Below are 26,161 nucleotides of genomic sequence, written 5' to 3'. Positions count from 1 at the left end.
GATAAATTTGTGTTTATATCAATCCTTTATGTGCCAAAAATTATTGGATAAAATTAGAAGAGGAGGTAGAAAGTATAACATTAGAACAGCGTTTAAAACAAACAATACTCTTAGGCAAAGTCTTGTAAAAACAAAACCAAAAAATGGTGCACAGGATCCAAAAACTGTGTTTACAGCATAAAATGTAGTTGGAATAGGGAATTCATAGGTGAGACAAAAATCCCATTAAACGTAAAGATTGAAAAAAAAAAGGAAAACACAAGAAAGAGTCCATCAGAAAAGTAAAAAAGTGCACATCATTGTTGATTTAAAGAACATCAAATGAAGCCAACATAATACATCGGAAACCTCATTTCTTGAAAAGGAAATTAATTGAGGCTTCATACATTAAATTGGCAGACCAACCATTGGTCGAGATTAGGCTGCTTTGGTTGCCAATTATGAATTTAAAAGAAAACTAAAATTATCAAACAGACTAGATATTTGCAATAAACCAATGCAGAGTCACAATATAGTATTAAGAATTTCATCTAGTATGAACCAGTAATTAAAAAGGCCGACTCCCGTTCCCTTATTTTTTGCCGCCATCTGAAACCTTTATTGTTGTTGACATTTTACAAAATGTATGACAGTCGTCAATTCGCAACTTAAATATAAACTTAAGGAAATAGTGCAGCTATTTCACCATAAAAATCTGTAATATTATACTGTGGTTTATTCAATAGAATTTCCTTAAGTGCTATCTTAAAACTTTGAAGTGTCAGAGTTTTTAATTTTCCAGGTAATGCATTGTACATTTTAACTCTTTTGAGTCGCTGAAAACATGCATCTGGTAAATGATGTTTGTGCTAAATTATGTCTATTTCTTGTCATATAGTTATGTATGTCACTAACTTTAGTTGTGCTTTGCAAGTTCTCCTTTACATACATAAGATCTGAAAAATAAGATACATAGACGGTAGAATAAGGATATCTAACCTAACAAAAAATAGTTTGCAGTGAGTCTGCTAGTTAGTACCACAGATGAGACAGACAGCTTTTTTTGTAATACAAATAATTTGTGAGCATAACAACAATTCGCCCAAAGCGAAGTTCCATAAGACAAGTGGTTATGTACATGACCATAGTAGATGCAAAGGAGAACATTAGGAGATATATTCCCTCTCAATGATCTAATCATAGACCTTTTAGAATTTTTGCAAGCAGATTATCAATATGCGAGTGCCATTTGAGGTTGAACTGAAGATGGAAGACCAAGAATTTTAAGGAAGCCAGCCTCTCTGAACCAGAACTAAGGCAAATTTGTATGTCCTGAACCTTCTCTCCATTTAAGCTCAGCTTATTATAGCATTACACCAGTGCATTACATTTGATTTAGATGTAAAAATATCTTTAGCTGTCTGAGAACTAATATCCTGCCAGATCATCTGCAAACATAAAACACTTTACTTGGAAGATCATGTATGTAAATTATGAACAAGGTCGGACCAAGTATAGACCCCTGTGGTTCACCTTGTACAGTCTGTAAAGAATTGGAAAAAGAGCCAGTTTAATATACTGCCATCTATTTTCCAAGTAGGATCCAAAAAAAGAAATTGCAACACTGTCAAACTAGTAAAAATACAACTTATCTAGTAACACATCATGTGTTACAGTGATGAAAACCTTGGAAATGTCATATAATCTAAGAACACTCATTTAGCCTCCAGACCTTTAAAACAGTTTGTAACTAGAGCTTGAGTGGCTGCAACAACTACTGTTACTGTTACTGTGTTAGTTACTGTTAGGACTAAAACCATGTTGACATTTTCATAAAATATTATAAGATTATCATCTGACTATGTTGTATGAGACGTTCCAAAACCTTTGACACTGCGGGCACAATGGGTATTGGTCTATAGTGTGAACATAAATCTTTCTGACCTTTCTTATGTATTGGTATTACTTTAGTTTGTCAGAATAAAAGCCCTGTGTGATGCATAAGTTAAATAAGCATGCTGAGGTCTCACTTATGTGCTTAGAAGCTATTTTTAAGCGTATAGCATTTATTCCATAAATATCTAGACAAGAGCTATTTCTTAGTTTATTTATGGCTAAGAAAACTTCTTAAACATTGAATTCTGTTAGAGTAAAAGTTTCACCAAGAGGCATTTTACTTTTTGTATTTCTACTCAAGAAAAAATTGTGGTCATTTGAGCAGGTTGGTACTTTTTTACTGATATCCTCAATACTATTAATAAAATAAGAATCAAACATATCCACAGACAGACAATCTGTTGTATACAAGGGCTCACTATTTACATTTCTACCTTCCTTAATAACTGCCTTGAAGCTTTTGATTCATTCAATGATCCAGCAATAAAATTATTGTTATAGTTTAGTTTGGCTCTCCTAATTTCACATTTATATTTTGCTTTCAGTGATTGGCATTTTTTTCTCTACTTACATTGTTATATAAGGTACTGCAAAATCAAAAATAAAGCCTATTTAACTCTTTTTTTATTAACCAATCCTTCATGGTACCATTTTTTTTTTTTTTTTTTTTTTTTATCAGTACTTATAGTTTTTATTGGTACAGGAGTATTTAAAGCCTATAGAAACAGATCAAAGAACACATTAAACTTATCATTAATATCTAGGTTACTATATACGTATACAACAAAACGGTCTTGGCATCTTGTTTCTGTCATAACAATTGTCATTTACTATTGGCCTCTGTTCAGTCGTAGGTGGTTGTAGTTCAGTTTCAATAATTAGTGTTGTGTTTAGTTTTTATTAAGTGCATGTTTTAGAGTTAGTGAAGTTAACACACAACATGGTGGTTGTGATTCCTGACGTATGCGTGCCACAAACACTAGGGTATGATTTGTTTATTTTAACCTAGATTTTAATTAAGAGTAAGGCTAGTTATTTAGCTGAAGAAGAGATCAGATTGCAATTCTCGAAACGTAGTGTTACAGATTTTTTGTATCACTGAACAATGGCAAATGTCCTGATAAATTCTATTTTTTCACAATAGAATTTTATTGTTTGCTGTAACAAATTTATTACTGAAGTTTAAACTTCTTGCTTTATTCTCAGCCTAACATAATAAACAAATTAATAACACAAATTTTAACTACTTTTTTAAATTGGCTAAAAAAGTAAATTAATTTCTCCTAAATTCAATCAGATTAATAATCCCACTCAAATTGTATCTACTGAAAATGTGTACTAATAAATGTTATTGCTATTAAAATACTTATGTGAGATGTAAGAAAATAATGTATACCTGTATAATCAATTATTAACTATGCACTCCACTTTTTGTTTTTTATAAATGTTTGTTATCTATTAAGATTTACTCATATACACTTTTAGTACAATTTTAATTAGATTACAAATCTGCTTGATTTAATTTACTTGAAAGTTTTAGAATAATTATTATTTATTTTCAGTTTTAAAAAGATGTTATTTTATATTTGGTAATTTTATATGTTTCATTGTTGCATTATAAGTTTTGACATGTAATACTTTAACGCCTATATAAAAGTAATGTAACAGTTAATATTTATTTTCACAAAAAATTAATAAATCTCATAATGTATTAATATGAAATATATTATTTGTGATGTACAAGATGGCTGGATTGTTTATAATTCTTCAACAAACAAGCCTACATTGATCACACCGGCTTTCATATAAGGAAACATTCAAAAGGTGATTTCTCGCCAAAAAATTGAAATGTAAGTTGTTGGCTAGTTGCTGTTCCTTATCGTGAGATTCAAGGTCATAAAATGCTATCTCATATTAAAAATAAATGTAGAAAACTGATTACTCAATTAAAGGGTGTTTTCTCTAAAACCTATGTTCATTCAATCAGTGGTTTCTCCAGAGGACCAATCACAGCTACTTGTATCATTAGACCAGTATCTGCTATTATTCCAAGCAGATATTTGAGGTTATAGTGATATTTGAAGACTGTTTTCATAAGTTTTTTCGTTAAGTTAAAATTATATTATAATTTTGAAAATAATGGAAGAAGTAGTTGATGTGTGTTAGTGAGCATTGGAAATAGTGGGAAAAGGAAAGAAGCTGAACATAGGCGGTATTCTGCACCGTCAGGTAGTAAGTGTTTACATACCATGCACAGACTCCACTAAGATTTTATATTATGCTCTAATATTAGACCCAATGATGTAAAGAAACTGCGGGACAAACTTTGCTAAGATTCTATACTTGCTGTAATGTGTAAACCTAATGACTGAAAAAAGAATCCACAAGCTAAGGATGAATTCATTTTATTCGTTCATGAAATAAAACACTAATAAATATTTTGTGAATTTATCCAAGAACTTAAAAGATACATACTATCTAAGACAGTTGAACTTTTATAGATTATGTGTAACAAGCTTAGATGTTAAAAATTCAACTTTTTTATTTGGTCTGAAGAACAGACAGGGAAGGGTAGAACTTAAATTTCATCAGCTCTATGGCCACCTCAAAACAATGACGTAGAAGGTGAAAGTTTTGAGTGTTTATTGGGAACTTTTAAACACAAAATTACTTAGTGTGCTCTTCAAAAATCTTCCATACATAGCCTACCATAATTGAAGCGGATTGCTTTTGAGAAATCCGAAAAAAGTGTTAAGGCTGGATTCAAAAACTTTAGTTTTGAGGATGAAAGTGAACAACTCAAAGTGAAACTTTGAAAGTTTGAAAAAAGGTGTCAATCTTTCACATATAAAGAAAACTGCTTTAGAACCTCTACCATTTTAAAAATTTGTCACTAACCTACATTTTGAATAGCAGCTTTGTTGTTTTGTATAGTTATTTATCCAAGATCTGACTTAGAGCTACAATTGAATCGGTGATTTTACAAAGGGCATAAGTCAACATTTTCTAATTTTTCAGGAAACAAAAAAAACGATTATCTTAAATGTATGTGATTTAAAACAATTGGTATTTTTTGGCTGATAATATATATGATTATGTATAGTTTATGTAATTTAAAAACATAATTATATTATATACAACCCGTAAACAAATTAAAAAAAAACACGACTCATGCCCTTTGTGAAATCAGTCATGGAAATTAGCTATTAAAGAGGGATACAGAAGTCAGCATGCTTTATTCATGAACTTTAAGTACAGAATTTGCGTCATAAATTAATAAAAAACAACATATACTATCAATAAACAATAGTAAATAGAATGGTGAAAAATGTTTCTTCTAGAGGATCAAAATTCCTGTGATTGTCGCCATCCGTAAAAACTCAGTCCATGGAGTAAAATGGGTGGTCAAGAAGCCAGTTCTTCAGCAAGTGACGAAACTGTTGAATGCTTGCAGTCTTTCAGCTCTGGAGGAAGGACATTCCACATTCTGGCACCTGCATAGCTGGGTTTCTTCTTCTCAGTCATTGTGCGATGGTGTGTAGGAAGGCTGTAATTGGCTGACTGTCTTGTGCTGTACTCATGAATCTGAGCTGCGGTTCTTATGGGGCTTAATGATTTTAGATGTGAGTATGTTACAACTTCCAAGATATACAGATTTACTACAGTCAGGATTTTTAGGTCTTTGTATTTGCTTCTGCAAGTTTCTCTTGACTGGAGATCTCCAAGTATTCTTATAGCACGTTTTTGGAGCAAGAGCACTCGTTCTAGATTACCCCTTGTAGTTGCTCCCCATACTTCAATACCATAGCGTAAATGGGTCTCGAACAGTGCTGTAATAGGCGATCTTGGCTGTATCCACGTCACAGATGTTCTTAATCCTGCGAATTACAAACAGGCTTACACTTAGCTTGTTGCACAGGAGATCGATGTGGGGGGTCCAGGAGAGGCTTTCATCAATTGTTACTCCCAAGTATTTGGCAACAGTAACTTCTTCAAGGTCAGGTAACTTGCCTACAGCCTCTCTGTGCTTGCCTAAAATAAGTTGCTTAGTTTTTGTCTCATTTACAACGAGGTCGTTCCTATGGCAATACTGAATTGCCATGTTAAGAGCAATATAAGAGGTCACTTCAAGATGTTTTGGATTATTGTTGCCCAAAAGCAATACAGTGTCATCTGCATACATTAGTGATCTGCAATAGTCTTTTAGATATCTTGGAAAGTCATTGGTAAATAAAATGAAAAGTACTGGACCCAGTACAGACCCTTGAGGAACTCCCCGTGTGATGCTTTTTGGTTCAGATTTGATTTGTTGCATAATCCCCTTGCTATTATGCATAAGTTCAACCATTTGGCACCGCCCTGTCAGGTAACTGTGAAACCAGTTTATAGGCAGTCCCTGTTACACCTATCGCACTAAGCTTAGCCATGAGGTGTTCGTGGCTGAGGCAATCGAAAGCCTTGCTATAATCTAGTAGAATAGCAGTGGTGGTGTTGCCATCTTCAAGTTCATCAATAAGGAATTCTACCAGACAGATTAGGGCGGTGGGTTGTTGACTTGCCTTTCAGAAATCCATGTTGCTGGGTTGTAAGGAGTTCATTTGTCGTTACATGGTCTATGAGTCTGGTTAGTGTCAGTTTTTCAATTATTTTAGAGAATGTTGGAACTAGAGAAATCGGTTCCTCGATAATTTGAGGCTTGGGTTGGGGATCCTGTTTTGAACAATGGGTAGACTTTGGCCATTTTTAGAGCAGATGGGAAGTTTCCAGACAAAAAAGATATTTGTTTACTATGTCTACTATGGGGTCAATTAGCTCTTCTTTACAAGTTTTTAAAAGCTTTGCTGAGATTCCATCATAGCCTGATGAAGTTTTTGGTTTCAGACTATCCATAACTCGAGACACCTCCTGTCTGGTTGTTTGGTAGAGGTCTAATACAGGAATATCTGGATTTTCAACTGGTAGTAACATTGCTTGGCCAGTAGTTTGTCCATTATTATGGATTGTGTCATCAGCTATGTTGACAAAAAAGTTGTTCATATAGTCTGCCATCTTTATTGGGTCAGATGAGAGTGTACCTTGTATGTCAAGTTCAGTCGGGAGGTTTATTTTTTCTTTAGGTTTTCTTTCCCGAGTTGATTACCCTCCATAAAGCTTTTGTCTTATTATCAGCTTCGGCCACAGCGTTTTTTTGTGGCCTGTTGTCTAAGTAGTCTTAATCTCAAGTCATATTCCTTTTTTATCGCTGATGCATTTCTCTTATATGCTCTTCACTACCTGTTGCATTGTATTGGTCTTGGGCCTTAACCAGCATTCCTTTTAGGTGAATTGTTGTAGGGTCATTTAACATTAATTTACTTCGCTTTGGCATTGTTCTTGATTTAACCATCGGACAAGCCTCGTTCATTACATCAGTCAGTATCTGAAGACATCTGTTGTAGGCATCGTTAACCTCCAGAGAACTGTAGACTTCTGTCCAGTCTTGTTGGCCGAGACATGTTTTGAGCTTATAAAGATTTCTGTTGGTTTATGTGCCTACGCTCCATGGTAGAAGGTGCCTGGAGTTTTGTGCTGTTCAGCTTTAGTGTGCATAGTTGGCCTGTGTGATCGGAAATTCCTGTGTTAATGACATGAACATCAAGCTCCTCTTGTGGGAGGTTTGTGCAAACACAGTCAATGGAGGTTCTTGAAGTTGGTGTAATCCTTGTGGGTGGTAAATCAAGTCTCTCCATATCATGGCTTTTTAGGATAAAACTGAAACTCTTGTTGTATTATGACAACAAATTTATTACCAAATATTATATACTAACATTTTAAGGTCCAGTATTCGGTTAGATAATGACAAAATTAAAATGGCTTCAAGTAGTAGGGCTTACAAGTAAAACATCTAGCCTCATTCATCTCCAACACTTTCTTCTTGGTCAAGCCTGGATCTACGTTCTTCGGTTGGCCAAGTTGTTATGTCATTATAGAAATCAAGATATTCATGAGGTATGTAACTGATGGTCTTCTTAATATCTTCCATTTTTTCAGAAGGGATGGGTATTTTCCCATTGTACTTTGGTGCGGGTCCGGGTATGTTTGTTGAGTATCGGTCCCTTTGCTAGAACAAAAGTTTGTTCTACAACATTATTGTCTATGAATGGACACGTTTTTACTGCACCTGGATGTTCATTTGAGTAGGTAAACATCATGTAAGGTGATGTATGAAAGGATACTTTTTTGTTCCTTCGGTACTGCCCTACCAATGTCTCATCAGAAATACATGTTTTCTTAAAAAGTTCTGGCCACCAACTACTAAAGTTGAGAATATTTTCAGTTCTTACATTTTTAAGAGTAAACCTTGAAGCGATTTCGGTAATAAGTCCAGAAATATCTCACTGGGAACGTACAACCGGTCATATTTGTTCAATTTTCTTTTCAAAAACTCCAAAATCCCGGTCACAGGGTAAAAAATAATGACCCCGAAGAGGAAAGAAATGAATAATTTTTGAAAAACGTTGGGTCATTACTAAACTTAAAAACATTCTAACTATTGTATTATTCTTATTTTGTCCGGAACAACCATCACTGAAAACGTACAGACTCCTTGACAGAATCCGGAAAATTGTCAATGAAATCCTTTCAAGAAAGAGCAAACTTCGTCTGGACTTTTTTTGGCAATACCTTCATGATACTGGTATAATGTAGCTTTGTTGTTGGCTAGATTGTGGATACAAAACGTATTGAGGCCAAGTTGTCTCATGTAAAAAATATCTTGAACTGGAATTTTGGGAAGGTATATAACTTGCATGAAGTCAAACGCAATAGCTAAAATGTCATTCCTGTTTTTTGACAATTCAGTAATTTCTTCCCAATTTCTTGTAAAACTTTTTTGCTTCGCCTTTTGTGAACTATTAGTTCACCTGCCACTGCTCTTTTAACATTATCTGATAGATGAGGGCTTTTCAACTTGGCACCCAATTCTTCACATTTACAGCATGTATCGATTTGTGGCCTACCGAATCTTAAAGTAAAATTTTCTTTGAAATACTTAAAATTCATATTTCACTGATAGGTCTGGGTATTTTTTGACAAAGAGTTCATGCATGGCCTTTACAGTAAGACGGGCATCTAAGTAAAAGCATAATTTGCCTGAATAATGAGTCTCTTTCTTCGGGAAAGACTCTATGTGAGATTTTTATTTTCTCACAAACATTCTGACGGAATTAACATTTCCGGGTAATTTATGGCCCCGTTTATCACTAGGGATGTCTCCAGTTTTTAACAAATCACAAATTCTTCTAACACGTTTTTCCGTTATTCCATGTAAACTTATATATGCCTTTTTTACAAACTTCATGCTTTTTGGACCCTACCTTGGACATGATATTGAAAATTATAAGATCTATCTCTTGGCTCATCTTTTCGTGGTCTTCTGTGTTTCACATTCTGTAAAGTTAGAAATCCTTGCAAATATATATCTTGTTCGTTCTTAGTTTTATAACAAGAAAACAACCGTAAAATATCCATTTTGTCATTTTCAGTAAAGTGGTCAAAACATTTCTTTTTACAGCTGCAGTTTTTCGCCAGTCATGCGGTCAGGTACAAGCCTACCTTTAGAATAGTATAACTCTTACCTTCTATTCTTGCTTTCTTCCTCACATTATGGTAGTACAAATTGTCATTCCTAACACCTTTCTTTCTTCTATTTTGAGTTTCCAAATCATTATTTAAAATATTGTTACCATTAGAATTCATCTTTGAGGTTATGAAACCTTCTAAAACCTCACTCAGAAAACTATAAATACGTAGTTTCAAAGTCGTAAACGTACATAAAAAAGAAATTAGCTTATTGAGTCACATATGCAACTTGATGTTCTATTAAAACACTATAATTGTACTGATAATAACACCGACAAACCCACAAACACATCAACTTACTACACTTCAATAACCTAGGAAGCAGAGTGGCTAAAAGGGCGGCAATGATCAGCTTGATCTAGTTGGCACTTGGTAGTAGTTGAGTGCTGAAAACGGCACGAGTCACTGACTCATGCCGTTTGTGAACCACACGTATAAAAATATAAGTCTACCATAGCAACACTGAGTATGTGACTTATGCCGTTTGAACAACTAAACAAATGTATTGACCCTCCAGCAGTAAGAAACCAATATAAACTCAATTTCATAAAAAATGTGACTCATGCCCTTTGTGAAATCACCGATTCAATTAAGGAAATAGCTTAACTAGTTTAAAAATGGTAGTTGTTCAAAGTAGGAGCAAGAAACCTGCAAGAAACATAAAACAAAGACTATAAAACAACAACTTTATTATTTAAGCCAGATAAAACGCTATTATGAAGGTATTTTTAATTATATAGGTTTTTTCTAGGTAAGAGAACTTTTAAGGATTTATGTAATTTTTCATTCCTAGTTTCTAGTTACTCATAAACCACTTCAAATAGATGTGAATTTTTCTTAACCCCTTTTACTTGATAGGAGTATTAAAGAATCAGCATGCCAAGACTGCTTAGATTATGCTTGTTCAATGAAACAATCGTCTACAGGAGAGGCCACAAAAAGAGTGCAGTTGGCACAAGACATCAATCAACTACTGCCTGACACAGTGTGCTACAGCCAACACAGACCGTTGTCTCATTGTTCTACTGTACATATCTCAAACTAACATAGTTAATTAGTTAGCTCAGTCCTTGTTGGTTGCTCCAAGGTCACGTGCCAAATAGGCTTCTCCCTCAACTGCACTCTTTTGTGGTCCCTACTGTAAGTACCGTCACATAGTTGTACTTTAAGAGGATAAATATAACTGTACAATTTAATAAAAATATTTATTTAGTAATCTATTGAAACATACGTTTGATAACATTAGCATATTTAATATTTTCAAGTTCTAATTTGTGTTGTAATAATATCAGGCGTTCTTTTGCCACCCCATTGTTGGGTTCTAGTTTTCGCACTTGTCTCAAATCTAAAAGGGCCAATTTTACATCGTTCAGTCTATTGTATGCTTCAGACCTACGCAACAGAGCTTTCACGTTGGAAGGGTCAACGTTCAATACTTTATTGCATAGGGTAAGGGCATGAATAGTATGACCTTGCTTCAAATGGCACCACGCCATATTATTACACACTTGTACATATAAATCACTCGCTTCAGAATCCTCAATTCCTACTGTAATAACTAACTTGACTGCCTTGTTGAACTTGAGGAATGAGTCGCAGAGTCTACCAGCCTGAAACAATTGCACACCTTTTTGTTTATGCTGTCTGGCAATTGCTAACTTCTCTTCTCTAGTCCATTCAAATATGTCTGGGAACTGAGAAAAAGTAGAAAGACCAATGCTGAGTGTAACAGTAGTCGGGAATTCTTTAAATGAAATAGCTAACAAACACTGTTCATTTGGTACCATAGTCCGAACACATCTCTCTACCTGCCTATCCACCTCACAATCAGCATTGCCCACTACAACCGTACCATTAAAAGTTTCTTTCAGATATTCAGATTCCGTGCACTGCAAATGTCCTCCATTTTTCACACTTATTATTACTTCACATGTAGCATTTTCTTTGGGCCGTTCACCAATGATGCCCTTAGAGGTGACAGTTTTTACACACACTCCACCTCCAAAACTCCAATTCTCACTACATAATGCCATGTTTCTCTAAGAAGGGTCGCAACCACTCCAATGTGGCCTCCCACAATTCCTCCTCTAGTTCTAACGACTTGGCAAGACCAGAAGGTTTATCCTCGGAACACTTGCTGTAACAAAATAATATGATTAAATTACAAATTTATTACTGACACAATTACAGAAGAACTATTCTAACTTACAGCTTACAGCATTATATACATATATTTGATATGTTGGAAATTTGTTTAATCAATTACTTCATTACAAAAGTTACAGATTTAGTAGGGACAATTTTCGCTAAATATACATAAATAAGACTAAATATGTCACAAACATATTTCCTCTAGCATTTCAATAATTAACCCCTCAACAGCTTATTAAAAATGAACTTATTTATTTTATTATATGTCTGAATTAATCAGTCAATTTTAATTACAAAAAATTCAAAATCATTATTTTAAAAGTGAAAATTCACAAAAAAAGATATATTATTACCTGTTTTTTTGTTGAGTTTGACATACATTATTCAAATTAATAAAAATTGAGATACATCACTTTTTTACACATTATATGCATTATTTACACACACTCAGTAGCAGTTTTAGTAGTATTTTTCGTTATGGGAAGTAAGTTTTTTCGCAATCACTCGCATTCATCGGTAACATGATTCTCGGTACGCATTATTCTTCAAGCACACATTTCAATAAAAGCCAATCATCATGCTCACACAATCTTGCAGCTAAACAGCGGACTGCGTACTGTTATTTAATTTTCCATTTTCCCACTAGTTGAATCGTAACCCATTACGTTACAGATCAAAATAAAATGGGTAAATGTTATATGACATTACTTCTCCAGCAGCACTTTTTTAGTCAAAAATCAGTGACAAATTAACTGAAAATAAGCCGTTAAGGGATTAAAAATATGATATATAAACATCTGCATGAATAATACTATAGTTTTTTGTTTCATTTTAATCAAAGTAGGACAGTGGTTTTGATCATTCTAGGGTAGTAAGTAAATGTGAGTTAATGCCCAGCTACAACAAATACACATCCTCTAACCCGTACTGTTATTGCTCTAATTAACAACTGCCAGTTGAGCCAAGTAAACGATATAGTACAGTGTTCTGCACCCTCGACCATCAAGAACAAACCTCACAATAATGACATGAATATCTTCAACTTAATCTTGTACACGCTTCCTAGGATTTTTTTATGGTCTTGGTTAACCTAGTGGCTTGTATAATCAGATTTATCATGTATTAAAACATATGTATGCATTAAAACGTTATCTTAAAACTGTTTTACTTGTATCTTTAACATTGAAATTTTTAGTTACTCAGACTCTAAATGAATACTTATTGAAAACAAAAATTTGATTTTTGGATCATAATTGTACTCTAAACTGGAAGAGAAAGTTAAAATATGCAATCCTGGAAATAAAATTATTTTTAATTAGAATAGAAAAAGTTTTAATAATTTAAACACTCCCTTATGCAGTCAGAGAGTGAATTATAAGATTTAATTTATATCTTATTCTCCTTTAAAAAAAAAAAAAAAACAGCCTACAAGAAGTCTTGGAACTCCAGCACCAAGAATAACTAGATCATAAACATCAATGATATTATATGAAACCATTACCAAAGGTGCTGAATAACTGAAAATAGCAAAGCAGTGACAAACAATTAATGGATACTACATCATTGGGGTACTTCACACAGATATATCATCACAGATACATCGTCACACTGTTTAGAGTGACAATATGGAGATTTATGCATTTCATACTGCTGAATATTCACCACATTTAGATATTACATTAAATTTATATACTATATTAACCCTTTGGGTGCCACAGCAACAATCTTTCGTAGCTGAAAAACCTCACTAAAAATACCAGGAAGACATCTATCGTCAATGTCTTAACTGTAGAGAAAATGCGTTGGCTAATGTTTTTTTTTTTTATTATTCAACCCCTTTTATTGTTTATAAAGATATTTTATTTCTTAAATATTCCACATCAGAAAAAATATGTGATTTGTATAGTTCTTTAGTAAAATAAAACACTGGTTGGCGCTTAAACAACTCGCTGCGTATAGCAGCAGTCTTTTCAGTCACATTCTTGAGTTAACCTTGTTTTAGAAGTTAGGATCTGTTAAGTGTTATATTTGTTGTAAACAATACACATTACATATTATGCACGGATCATGATCATTTAACAGTAAGTGAAGTTGACAAACAGTTAATAAGTGATTTATAAGGTGGTGATAGTGATAGTATAATAGTGATAGAAGTTGACACATTGACAGTACTCAAAATATTCATTGCAGGGCTGTCAATGGAGGACTACACCACAATCACCTCGTCACCAAACTGATATTCACATAAAAGAGCAATAAAAAAATCTCCTCAATACCAACAGAACCTACACTAGCCACACACCGAGCCATAACTATACCGTCAGTAGATGAGTCACCATCCTTCCATACATACATGACCCCCCACACCGCTGCCACCACTGCTTCTACATCTTATCTTGGAATGTCAGAGCCACACTCGCCAACCCTGTTGGCAGCAGCAAAATCTGTTTCCCTATTATCACTCAGTGCTTGTCTTGCAGTGGCAAATTCAGTGTCATTTACTCTTGCATCTCTTTTTTAAGAACACATATAATATATATGAATGAATATAAGAACACAATGATTTATATTCAGTTGATTGTAAATGTTTTTTATTTTTATTTTATTTTTGTTTTATACATATTATAGAATAATACAGTCATATTGTAATGTGAGTATACCTAGCTATATTTTACAGAAGTTCTTTGTATTATTTCTTATTAATTATACAAAACATGTTCAGCACCTATTATTTTTTATAACCGAGGTTTAATGCATGGCTCTAGCAAATTATTGTCTGATATCTTTGATGACAACATTAACGAAAACCCTACTCACACACCAGAACAGGTTGTGTAACTATTGTTTCCTACAATAAATGTTAAAATTATTTTTTTCACATTTACAATGTTAAAACAAATAAAAAGGATTGTTTTCACAGTATTATTTTTTGTTTTTAACTTGTTAAAAAGAGTAAAAAGTAAAAATAGAAGAATAGTTATAAGGATTTTATTAATTTTTATATACAAGTATGTATATATTCTGTTGTTTTATTGGTTGTATGTTATTTTCTTGTTATACATTTTGATGTTTTTTCATTAAAATATTATAATCTTTCTCCTGAATCCCTGTAATACAGCAAATTATTGCTTGGCATTTCTCACATTGTTTGAAACGCCAAGCTATCCGATAAGTTTCTTTTTCATTCCATTTTTGCCCACGTGGCATTATAAGGGTAGATTTTTATTTTAAACATTGTAAATTTAAAAATACAATTTATTTCTTTATTTCCTTTAAATGGAAATCATTAATCATTAATTACAATATAATAACAAGATAAACTATAGACTGATAATAAGATAGATATTAGAATTAGTAAAAATATAATTTATAACAATATAAAAAATAATTAGCAGAACAATAAGTAACAAACACATTAATTAGATAACAAATCCCCATCAAATCAAAACTTAATTGATTTTATTAAAAAAAAAAAAAAAACTAATTTTGATAAGTACAGAAGTGGATATTGATGTACTGAATGTAATACCAGTCAAGCACTGACTCTACATTAAAAACGAGAGGCCATATTGTGGATTGTATCTCATTTCATTAACACTCCACAAACTTGTTTCTTGAATGAAGTAAGAGACACCGAAGAAGTCAATGTCAGAAAACACCAGGCTTTCCTTCCTCTAAGGTACTGTTGAAAAAGAAGTACTGTAGTTTGCAGACAGGCATCTCAGCTGAAAGATTGATCTGGATCTCATACCATAAGGGACTGCAAAGTCAATACAAATGTCCTCAACATTTGCAATTGATGTTAACATTGAGCATATCATTCACTAAAGGGATAAAAAAATTTTTTTTTTTAATTGGCAAGAAATCATCACAAATTGACTGTGTTTGATGAATTCAGGCCTATCCATATAAAAATCTACAGATGCACTAGATCTCAGATGTAACTGGAAATGAAGTTTAATACAATTATACAACTACCTGCTTTATACAATGTTTGTTGTATTCATAAATCATTTATAACCTAGGAACTATCAAATACAGATTGTAGCTTCTTATATGGAAATTGATAAAATCACATTCCTCTAGGGTAATATTGCATGGAATATTGTCTAATCAGTTCCAACTAAAAGTAGATGGTGTCATCAGATTCAAGGAATCACATCCTTAGAGTAGCTGAGATAGGTGGGATTTTTACAGTAAGAGCAGCAATGAATTGGTTATATCTGTTGTAATGGACCACTGACCTGAAATATCGGCCTGTAACAAACACTTGCGGACTGGTCAGCAGGTATACAGAAGTTTGAGCGCCCTGGGCCGGATTCTTGAAGGTCAACCACACCAAGAAACGAGAGAAACTCCAGGCTGGCAGGTCTCGGATGACAGGGAAATGACGAAAAATGTTGGTCCGGACGTTTCCTGGATTAGCACTGTTCACGATCACTCCGGTACCTTATGGAAAAATACATATTTTTGTACATTTCAGTTTGAAACATCTATTTTAAGTTTTGTTGTAGATTAAAAATATGTACAATGTTATAAAAAACCAAAATAGCCCCAGTATCTAACCAAGACCTTGGAACATTGGTTTAGTGATTTTGTTTTATGTATTTATTTACTACTCATTTTATCCCAATATTCAATCAGGTATTTTATTCAATACATTCTTTTGCTACTTTCTTCACCAATCAAATAAATAATAAATTTAGTATACATACCTGCCAATAGTTTTGCTAATTTTGATGAAAACAACAGTAAACACAGCTTTGAAGTCCCATAAGCTAGGAATTTATCGTACTGATCTTCTTCGGTGTAGTGCTTGGTGAGTGTACCAACATCTAGGCTCTTGGGGAAGGTGTGAGCTTCTGAGTTAACATTGACAATACGTGATGGTGCACTTTCCTTGAGTATGTCTAAAAGTAGGAAAGTCAACAGAAATGGACCTGAAAGCAGAGAGAAGAGGAGTTAACATTGACAATATGTGATGGTGCACTTTCCCTGAGTATGTCTAAAAGTAGGAAAGTCAACAGAAATGGACCTGAAAGCAGAGAGAAGAAGAGTTAACATTGACAATACGTGATGGTGCGCCTTTCCTGAGAATGCCTAAAAATAGCATGTCTAAAAGTATGAAAGTTAACAGAAATGGCCATGAAAGCATAGAGAATAGGAGATTATAAAAACAGGAAAAGAGGTAGTTGTTAGAAAAACACCATTCCTTTAATGAGAAAAACTTGGTGAAATTAATCACCATTATTTGCTTAGCTATTTTGAGAATTATAATAATAATCATTTATTTACTTTTTGACATTGCATATTATAACATTACTTTACCCAAATCAAAGATGACTTTAACACATCATGCCAGAGTGATTATTGTGTGATAAAGAAGCTTATTAAGATAAAAATATAATATATATAATACATTAAATATAGACCATAAGTACACATAGCTGCAATACACATACAAAAAAAATACAGTGTACAAAAAAAATCATATATGACACACACAAAAATTGACCCCAAAGACTGTTATCCATTTAGAGGTTCCATTACTCCACTACACAAAATAAAATAGGCTCTTGGTGTAAAATTATTGCTTGTCCTACAAAGGGTTATTTCCAATATGACCTATACAAAAACAAAAATTCAACTGATCTACTTTGATTTACGATTTCAATTTAAGAGAGTCTACACGCTTAAATTGCACGTATTCTGAAAACTGTGAACTCTTGAAACATAATTTGGAAAGAGATTAACACGTTTCACTTTAATAACATGTGATCAGCTGAATCGTATTTAAGAGAAAGTGTTTCTTTACATTCTTCAGGAAAACTGGTAACCATGTGATAAGGTCATCAGGATATCGAATGTGGATTGAAAGTAGAGAAGGTTCAAATCCTTCTTTAGCTCGAGATGCCCTTTTTTTGTAACCAATAAGATGCTTGCAGGAAAATGACTGATTATAGGTAAAATTGTTACCAGCATCACCCTTAAAAATCTGTTAGTTAAAAATGCTAGAGGCCGTTTTAACAAAAACCTTTAAGCCAGAACTGTATCTGTCTAAACTGTTTACTCTTTGTAAATGTAAAAATATCATACTCATCAACGAATTTTTAAGAAAAAATCCTAAAATATAATAATTTAACATAAATTGTTACATATTTTGCCAAATTACCTGTAGGTAATCAGAATCTCTCTTACAGTTTCACTTCCACTTCCAATCAGCGTGACTTGTGGCTCTCTTTTATCCTAATCACATAGTGAAGCAAGGAGCAAGTCGATGAAGTAAGATACCAAAAAAATTGAAGGTTTTAATAGAAGGAAAGTTTAAGAAAAGAACAAAAAAACAAAGGATGTTAATGGAAGGTTGTAAAGTTAAGTATTTTATTCCACTGTTTTACAATAATAACTAATAACACCTACCTAAGTAATTGGTCTGCAGTGTTAAGTCAAACCCATCTTCTGTCAGTTGGTAAGGTACATGGAACACACCAGCATTGTTACATAAACCATGCAACTCGCTTCCTGAAAATAGAAAAACACTTAAAGAACAAATATTGCTCCAGGTCAACAGTACAGTGTATAAAGTCTATAGAATACAATGTTTGACTGTAAAATACTTTTCACATTCTTAAAATACAAACCTGAAAAGAAAACTATAAGCATTACAATGTATACTTTAAGTATTATTTTTAAGAAATGAAAAATGTCTTAGTATGACATAAAAATAATAATCTTTTTCTTTAAAAAAAATATAAACTATACATTATAAAGGAAACACCCCTGTATGTACGCAATTGTACGTACGAGTCTATCACTGTGAGGAAAAATGATTTTTATATATAACTATTTGAATAGGGCTATACCTACTTTGATTAAAACTCTGATTAAAACTAAATTCTTGCTAAAATTAAAATACAATAAACTTGTTTGACCAGAATTCTCGATATGTGATCGATCTATTTGAAGACTGAGGACAATAATTCAGGAGCCAAGAGCCAATTTGCATTGTATAAGCACACAACCTGCTTTTTCCTTGAAATTAATAAGAGAAATTTTCCCCTCAGACAAAATTTATTATCAGACACCCTGGTTTTGGTGGAGGTCAAAATGAGAGAGTATCAAAAGGAATAAAAAATATGAAATGATCATTTTTATTCAGATAATACATTTTAATCTTTATACACTTAAAGTAAAATCAACCATCAGACACGTGAATGAATGTTGGATCGGAGTCAGTTAACCGTATAAAGTGGCAACTTTCACTCAATTTATTAGTTGTCTGACAATTATATAACTATTATTTATGTGTTTGAAAATTGGTTGGTTTTAAATATATAAGTGAGAAAAAATACAATATCAGGAAAAAATATATATTTTTAATCCTTTCCCAAGGAAAGCAAAAACTTGGAATACTTGGGAGATCTACCACGATGCTCTTGCACTATACAACCACAAGGTCCGTACGGCTAAGAGATTAGGCTAGAAGAAACTTTGCACTACATTGACAGTGTGCATGGTTGTGCAAGTCTTCAGAAGCTATTAGCAAAAATCCCATCTCGCCGCTTGGTAGTCTCAGGGACAATCCATATTACTGAACCGGAGGAAATTCAAGATGGGAACACACTTTCGGACTGTATCATTTAAGACAAGGATCAACCACTCAGCCGTGGAGGAGATCTGCGGGTGTGCTGCTCACTCACAATGGAGTTTGGCATGTCGTGTAGTAACCTTTAAAGGATTGAGTAGGTGATTAACTCCTTTATAGTCCATATATAGTCTCCTGGGGGAGATGGAGTGTTTATACTGAAGCAGGGGAGGTCTAGCATGGATCGATCGGAAGTCCTTTAGACCGACATGTCTGTACTCTTTTCTTCTCAAAACTATGGAGAAGATAGTTGCTAGGTTTGTTTAGGAGGGATCTCTCCTGAAGTGCTCTCTACATCCAAATCAGCATGCTTACACTCCAGGATGATTTTGTGACTCAGTCCTGGATCAAATTCCTAAGGACATATCTTTTCGGCCCCAAGGACATCAAAGAACAGGAGCCCTCTGATTGGCTTCTATAAAATCTCAGGTTCTGGAGGCAAAAACATAAGTAAGGGCGGTGCAAACGCCCTTTTAGGACTAAGTGTGGAGACAACCGTCTCTTTCCCTCTGGAAAAAAAAACGGTATATCGATTAGGGAGAAAACGTAACCACACTCATATGTTTGCAGGCAGTTGGCAAATCAAGTTGCTCATAAACTGAACTACTCGCAATCTAATGACCTTTTCTAGGGACTCCCCCTAATTATTAGACGCTGTAAATTTGGAGTATTAGTACACAAAACATTTTTTGTTAACCTCTCCCACCAACGCTCGAGCTTTGCACGCCTCTGATTTACGTGTCTCTGGTAGTGAACTTACATAGCAGGGACCAAGCCTTACAGTTACTGTGAGTTAACCCTTTAAGCGTCATGAAAAATTGGACCTGATCTTTGATAAAGTTACAATTTTTTTTTATTTCCAATGTGTAAAGTTAAATTTATTTTCGTTTCTGTATGTCAAAATAGAGTTATTTAACGGTAAATAAAATTTGTTTAGCTCTTTTTGGATTTCCTAGGCTAATTTTTAACTTTTGAGAATATCGTAGAATAGCAGTGTAGTTGTCACTAATATTTTTATAATTTATTCAGTAAGTAAGGGAATGAAACACAGTTTTATAGATAAACATATACTATATTACAAACCAATAAAATTAGAAAAATACAAAAGTAGACAAAGAGTGTTTATTTGGTGGCGGGCTGTCACAACTGACATTCCGCACGTCTCCCGCAAGCCACTGTTATTGCGTGGACTTTGAACCATCTTATCGCTCGGCAACCTGTAGGACGGCCTTGAGGGGCTTGAATTATGTTTCTTGCTTTCTGATAACATCCTTATGACCGTAGTAAAATATTAAAAAGTTTGAGGTTGACAAAGTAATTGCTCAGAATTACCAAATCTTCAAATTCCGAATCGTCTGGATTCACCATTCACACGAATAATGGTAAAAAAAACACTAAATAAATATTGGAAACTGCTGTATATAATATGAATAATTTACTTTAAAAAGAATATAACACAACAGAAAATTAGCGATAACCGAAATACATATGCGTGTACCGGACGCTTCTCACTAATTAACTGACTAGATGCCTTGACGGGAGCTCCCGTCAATGACTTTGTGAAAGGCGCGGGGCCACGCCCGCTAGACAGTGTTTGGCCAATTAGAAGCAACTGCCACTCCCATTGTAACAGAATTCGAGGCAGGGCAACCCGTCTGTATGTTGCATGACTACTAGAACCATCTAGCAGCAAAATATTCAACTAACATAGCAGTAAGAAAATAAAGAATGCAAAAACGCGTATCCACGGCAATAACGTTTTGAGCTTGTAGTGGCCCTCCGCGGATCCGCGTCAATAACGCTGGAAAGGTTAAGTTTATGTTTTCTAATGTTTAGAACAATTTTTCTTTTCTGGCCTCATCAAGGGATTTTATCAGTGCAGCTGCTCAAAATCTCAAGTGGTGTTAACCTCAGATTAAAGATCTTCACACTTCTTACTCCATCCTTTACTCTTTTCTATAACCTTATGTTTGTTAGATATGCACAAGATAATCCCAGGAATTGATCATAATTCTTAACTGATACCCTCCTCCAACCTAACCTGATAGGATTCCCAATCTGCTGTATTAAAATTCTACTGAGATCAATGGAAAGACCTTAAGAAAGAATTTGTATTCCAACTGACTGAATAACAGGTCTTTTTAGAGGAGCACCTCATAAAATTTGTAATATTAATATAAAATTACCACAACATATTCAGGGTGTCCAGTGATGACCAAATCTAAAATTCAAGCACATTTCAAGGTTTTCAAGGTTCAAAATTATAAAATTCAAGGCTATAGTCGCGGTTTAATTTAAACAGATAAGAAGGCAATAAGTTAAAAATGATAACAACCCTTAATAGCATAACAAGGGTAAATAAACACCTAGATTACTAAAAAAGTGTTGTATTAATTATATATCTCAAATAAATTTAAAATAAATCCTATAGGCATCCAATTGTACACCATAATTGATCACATGATCACGTTTTTCGATGAGCATGTTAATGTAAACAATTACCTTAAATTGAAAAATTTAATATTCATCACTATGTTTCAAAGAATTGGGCAACCTCTTCAACAGGCGAATATTATAAATACAATATATAGTCGCGTAGGTTATTTAGCCACTCTTGGGTTAAGAACGGAAGAAAATTCTAATAAACATTTATTTCCAAAGACAAGAATAAAATTAGTTTTATAATACGTAAAATTGCATATAACTTACTTACTTTACACTTGTTCAAAACTTAATGACAAATATCCACAATATCTGTCTAGTAACCCACAACTGACCGGCACTGAAAACAAATTACTTTAACATCAAGCATATATAAATACCATCTCCGTCAAACCTACTACACTGATGCCATTTTTGGTGACTGCAACGAGAGCGAGTTACTTCCAAATTTCCTTTGTATTCTGTCAATTTCACATCAATGTGAACATAATCAAACTGTTGCTTCAATATCTTCATTCGCGTTAAGCACGGCGCCCAGCCCGGACTTTTATACTCTTGTCAAAATGCATACAATCAAATGGAAACCCGCCCACTGCGACCGGTCCGGGCTGGGCTGGACTGGGCCGGTCGCAGTTGGTGGGTGTCCATTTGATTACGTGTATTTCGACTTTACAAAAAGATCGGGCCGGGCTGGCCGCAATGGGCGGGTGTCCATTTTATTACGTGTATTTCAACTTTACAAAAAGATCGGGCCGGGCTGGGTTGTGCCGGGCCGGCCGCAGTGGACGGGTGTCCATTTGATTACGTGTATTTCGACTTCACAAAAAGATTGGGCCGGGCTGGGCTGTGCCGGGCCGGCCGCAGTGGGCGGGTGTCCATTTGATTGCGTGTATTTCGACTTTACAAGAAGGCCGGGCCGACCGCAGTTAGTAGGCGCCGTGCATTAGTAACGGCAGCCGCAGACTATGGCAATTCAACTCGATATCTCGAACCTCGAGTTCGAACGATTTAAACAATCGAACCGTTCCGAACGCAACAATTTCAATCGTACGCCCATGACGACATCAACTTTCTCTCGTCACTGAGTCACGTCCACGTCTGTGCCTTTTGTTTGTGAATCGCACGAAAACGAAACAAAGGTTAAATGGAGTAAACTGTTTTAGCTCAAGATAATTTATAAAAATACGTTGTCTAAAAAAATAATCAAAACTCCCGATTTTCTACAAAATACAAGCATAATTCCTGCCTTATTCAAGGCAGGTAAAATTCAAGCATAATTCCCGCTCTTCCCGATTTTCAATGCTGCTGGACACCCTGATATTCTAGTTTTCTGTAACAATATCTCAAATTAAGACACTCATTTGTAAATTAAAGTATTAACAACTTTTTTCATGGTCATCAAATGGTTAAAAAAATTGGTCGATTTGCTCTGAAATGGGCAATTTCCCAGGGGGTCTATACTATTCCCTTTGAAATCGTATTTTAAAACAATTAAATTAAATTCATATTATATTATATTAAATATATATATATATACATATCAATTCTTTGCTTGTGTGTGTGTGTGTGTGTGTATGTGCGCGCGCGTGTGCACGCACATGCGCATGCATGTGTCTGTGTGTGTGCGTGCATATGCCAATTGGTTCAATTAGCCATTCTTACCTAAACGTAAGTACATACTCATACTTAAGTACATTGGTATTCTATTACAAAATTTTAAAGAAGGTACCTTGACCATTCAACGTAGATTCATGTAAATCACTGCAGATGAACTAGCCCCACTGCTGCAGTTACACAAGCTTGTTATACATGTCATGGATCGGTACTTACCATGCCCATGTGATCTAATACAAAATTTTATTTTCTGAGTTCCATCTAATAATCAATACATGCAATATTTCTAATAAGACACTAGTTGTACTGACAGCTATTGTGGCCTCTACACTACACTATGAAAAGGAGAATAGCCTGACCACAATACACAATACACACAATAGCCTATTGTTACCTCTGAGCCTGAATCTGTTTACAAAGTCAAAGATGCTTTCAAAGCTTGATAGGTCCAATTTCTCAAATCGAACAGACCGATTAAGTGTCTTCCTTTTGATTTCACGCACAGCTTGTCTGCCTTCCACACGGTCTCGACAGGCCAATATCACCTCTGCACCTGTTTAATAATCAAGTTTTGTCATTTAATTTGTATGAGATGAATCAGATTATTTTTAAATATGAAATAGTGATACAAAATTTATTTAGTTAATTATTTTTCATTTCATTTTGATTTATTTTTTATATTCAAATTTAAAATCATACTTTATATTCATCACTGTATATATACAAAAAAATATAGATTGAATAATCATTGCATTTGAATAAATTACACCCAAACTTATATACAATTAAAACAAACTTGTTCTAAATTTTATGGCTTACAAGTATTTGCAATCAAAAATGAATAAAACATGAAATAACAATACAAATTATGTGAAGTTAAAAATGTAAATAATATTATTACTTGCGGTTGGGAACGTAAAAATAACTCGTGTTTGCTACTGAATTTTATAAACAATTACTACAAATGAACAATAATTATAAGTTGATAACATGAGCAGCAATGAGATGTATACTCCTAGCAGGATTCAAATTGAAATTAAAAAATTACGTATTATGCAGGCCCGTTCCTGGCAGCACTACTTTGGTTTCTTTTAGCTACCCGCTTCTAGTTTACACCTTATAGAAATCTAATAGCTATAGAATAGGCAACATTTTCCCCATGAGAAATGCATATAAAAAAACCACAATACCAATATAATGTTTTTTACTGCATTAATTTAACATTGATATGAAATTGTGTAATAATAGCTTTTTATTCATAGTTAGTTTTTGAATTGTCTCAAGACAGTGCCACAGACTGTAGGAGAGGGGGGTCGCTGGAGATGAGGATGGTCTTTTACATTACTAACACTCATAATCTTAATTTTACATCTTATACTCTGGTACCAACTTTCTTGGTGCACTTAAAATTATCTAGAGCAAATCACATACAATAATGCACAGCTCTACAACTCTCTTGTCTATACCAGGAGTATGTATGTCCACTTGGTATTTCTCATTGCTCTTAATTCTAATTCCAAATAGAATATGAATGGCAACTACTCAGCTTTTATGCTACTCTAATACTTTAAAACTCTTTTCCTTTAAATTAAAGGGTTACATTTTCCTTCTGAGGAATGGCCGAATGGGTCATAGGTTCTGCACTTCTAAAAGCTCTTCTCCACCTTAAATGATAACTTAAAGAGTTGTTCTTCCCACTTGATAGTTTGGAAGCTGCACTATTCAGCCTATATTTTCTAAGTTTTTGGGAAACTACCTGTATTTTTACACTTGAAACAAAAATAAACGTTACTGTCTCAACCTTAAAGTATTTCGTGGAAAAATTAAAGTTATTTGTTACCTTCAAGATTGTACCATCTTTAAAACTTGAAATGCCTTATAAATACTGACAATCTAATTTAACTGTATTGAAGGAAAAAAAATTTGTCTGGACATTTGGCATTGTTAGTGATAAAAAAAGTCACTGCACTATTGTATAAATAGCATAGTTAGAGATGAATGATAAGTAAGCAAGTACCTCTTGCAGCTAAGTATCTAGCAGTCTCCTTTCCGATCCCTGAATTTGCACCTGTCACAATAATCACTTTACCATCCAATTTTTCCTTGCTGTGTGCACAATAACCACCACCAAAGAAATTCCTGAAACATTCAAGAAAACATCACATGATGACCTACTCCTGGAGGAACTGCAATACTTTGAAGGAAGCTAAGGCTTTATTACTATTACTGTTATTAGGAACACAAATAAACAATTGTGAACATTTTTTAACACATCGAAAACACCAGAACAAACTACAAATATGAAGTATCATACAACAAATGTTTACTATATAAGCTTCTAGTACATATGTCTACTTCTGTAGGGCATGGTAATTGACTACAGTAAAAGATAAAATAGTGATAGATTCCACCTCCATCCCTGCAGGTGTATGTTTTGTATAAATATTACCCATGGTATATTTATTTTCAACCACGTTTAGATTCAGTTTTCTTAAAATTACTTTTCAGAGTATTTATGGATGGTATTTTAAAATAAAAAAGATGATTACCTTTTATTCTTATATCTAAACAATGTAGATGCCAAATTTCTTCTCAATCTGTCCACTAGGATTTATTTGTTTGATTGTAAATAAAATATCCCAAAAATCTTTAAAAACATTTGCACTTATAATATAAATTGGACATAACTTCTGTTTCTGCAAATTCCCATTAAAACCAATACAACTGGTGTACCTGAAATTGTTTTGAATTCAATTAAATCTCCATCATCTATTACAGCCAAGTGTTCACAAATTCTTCTACTTCACTGTTGTC

The 26,161-nt window shown here is 33.8% G+C and overlaps 2 protein-coding genes across 7 annotated transcripts in view; both read right to left on the bottom strand.

Moving 5' to 3' along the window:
• Nucleotides 1–10,686: 10,686 nt before the first annotated feature.
• Nucleotides 10,687–11,528, bottom strand: LOC124352708 (peptidyl-prolyl cis-trans isomerase FKBP62-like). Its single transcript, XM_046802330.1, has one exon. It carries the CDS (start codon nucleotides 11,526–11,528, stop codon nucleotides 10,713–10,715), a length of 816 nt encoding a protein of 271 aa, XP_046658286.1. The 3' UTR covers nucleotides 10,687–10,712.
• The window catches only part of LOC124352707 (retinol dehydrogenase 12-like), a 51,174-nt gene continuing 36,508 nt past the window's right edge, over nucleotides 11,496–26,161 (bottom strand). For all 6 annotated transcript variants that reach the window (XM_046802328.1, XM_046802323.1, XM_046802325.1 and 3 more), the window contains 6 exons: nucleotides 25,365–25,486; nucleotides 23,742–23,900; nucleotides 18,067–18,168; nucleotides 16,362–16,586; nucleotides 15,891–16,095; nucleotides 11,496–11,632 (listed from right to left, as the gene is read on the bottom strand). In XM_046802328.1, the coding sequence (XP_046658284.1) occupies nucleotides 11,515–11,632; nucleotides 15,891–16,095; nucleotides 16,362–16,586; nucleotides 18,067–18,168; nucleotides 23,742–23,900; nucleotides 25,365–25,486 (931 nt within the window). In that variant the 3' untranslated portion in view covers nucleotides 11,496–11,514. The remainder of the gene's footprint in view (nucleotides 11,633–15,890; nucleotides 16,096–16,361; nucleotides 16,587–18,066; nucleotides 18,169–23,741; nucleotides 23,901–25,364; nucleotides 25,487–26,161) is intronic.

The sequence above is a fragment of the Homalodisca vitripennis genome, chromosome 1 (assembly GCF_021130785.1).
Source record: "Homalodisca vitripennis isolate AUS2020 chromosome 1, UT_GWSS_2.1, whole genome shotgun sequence".
Taxonomy (NCBI): Eukaryota; Metazoa; Arthropoda; class Insecta; order Hemiptera; family Cicadellidae; genus Homalodisca; species Homalodisca vitripennis.
The sequence above is the reverse complement of the archived record's forward strand: the minus strand, read 5'-3'. Positions and strand labels throughout refer to the sequence as shown.

Excerpts from the sequence above, each read along its gene's own strand:
- LOC124352708 (XM_046802330.1), bottom strand. The coding sequence starts at position 11,528 with ATGGCATTATGTAGTGAGAATTGGAGTTTTGGAGGTGGAGTGTGTGTA.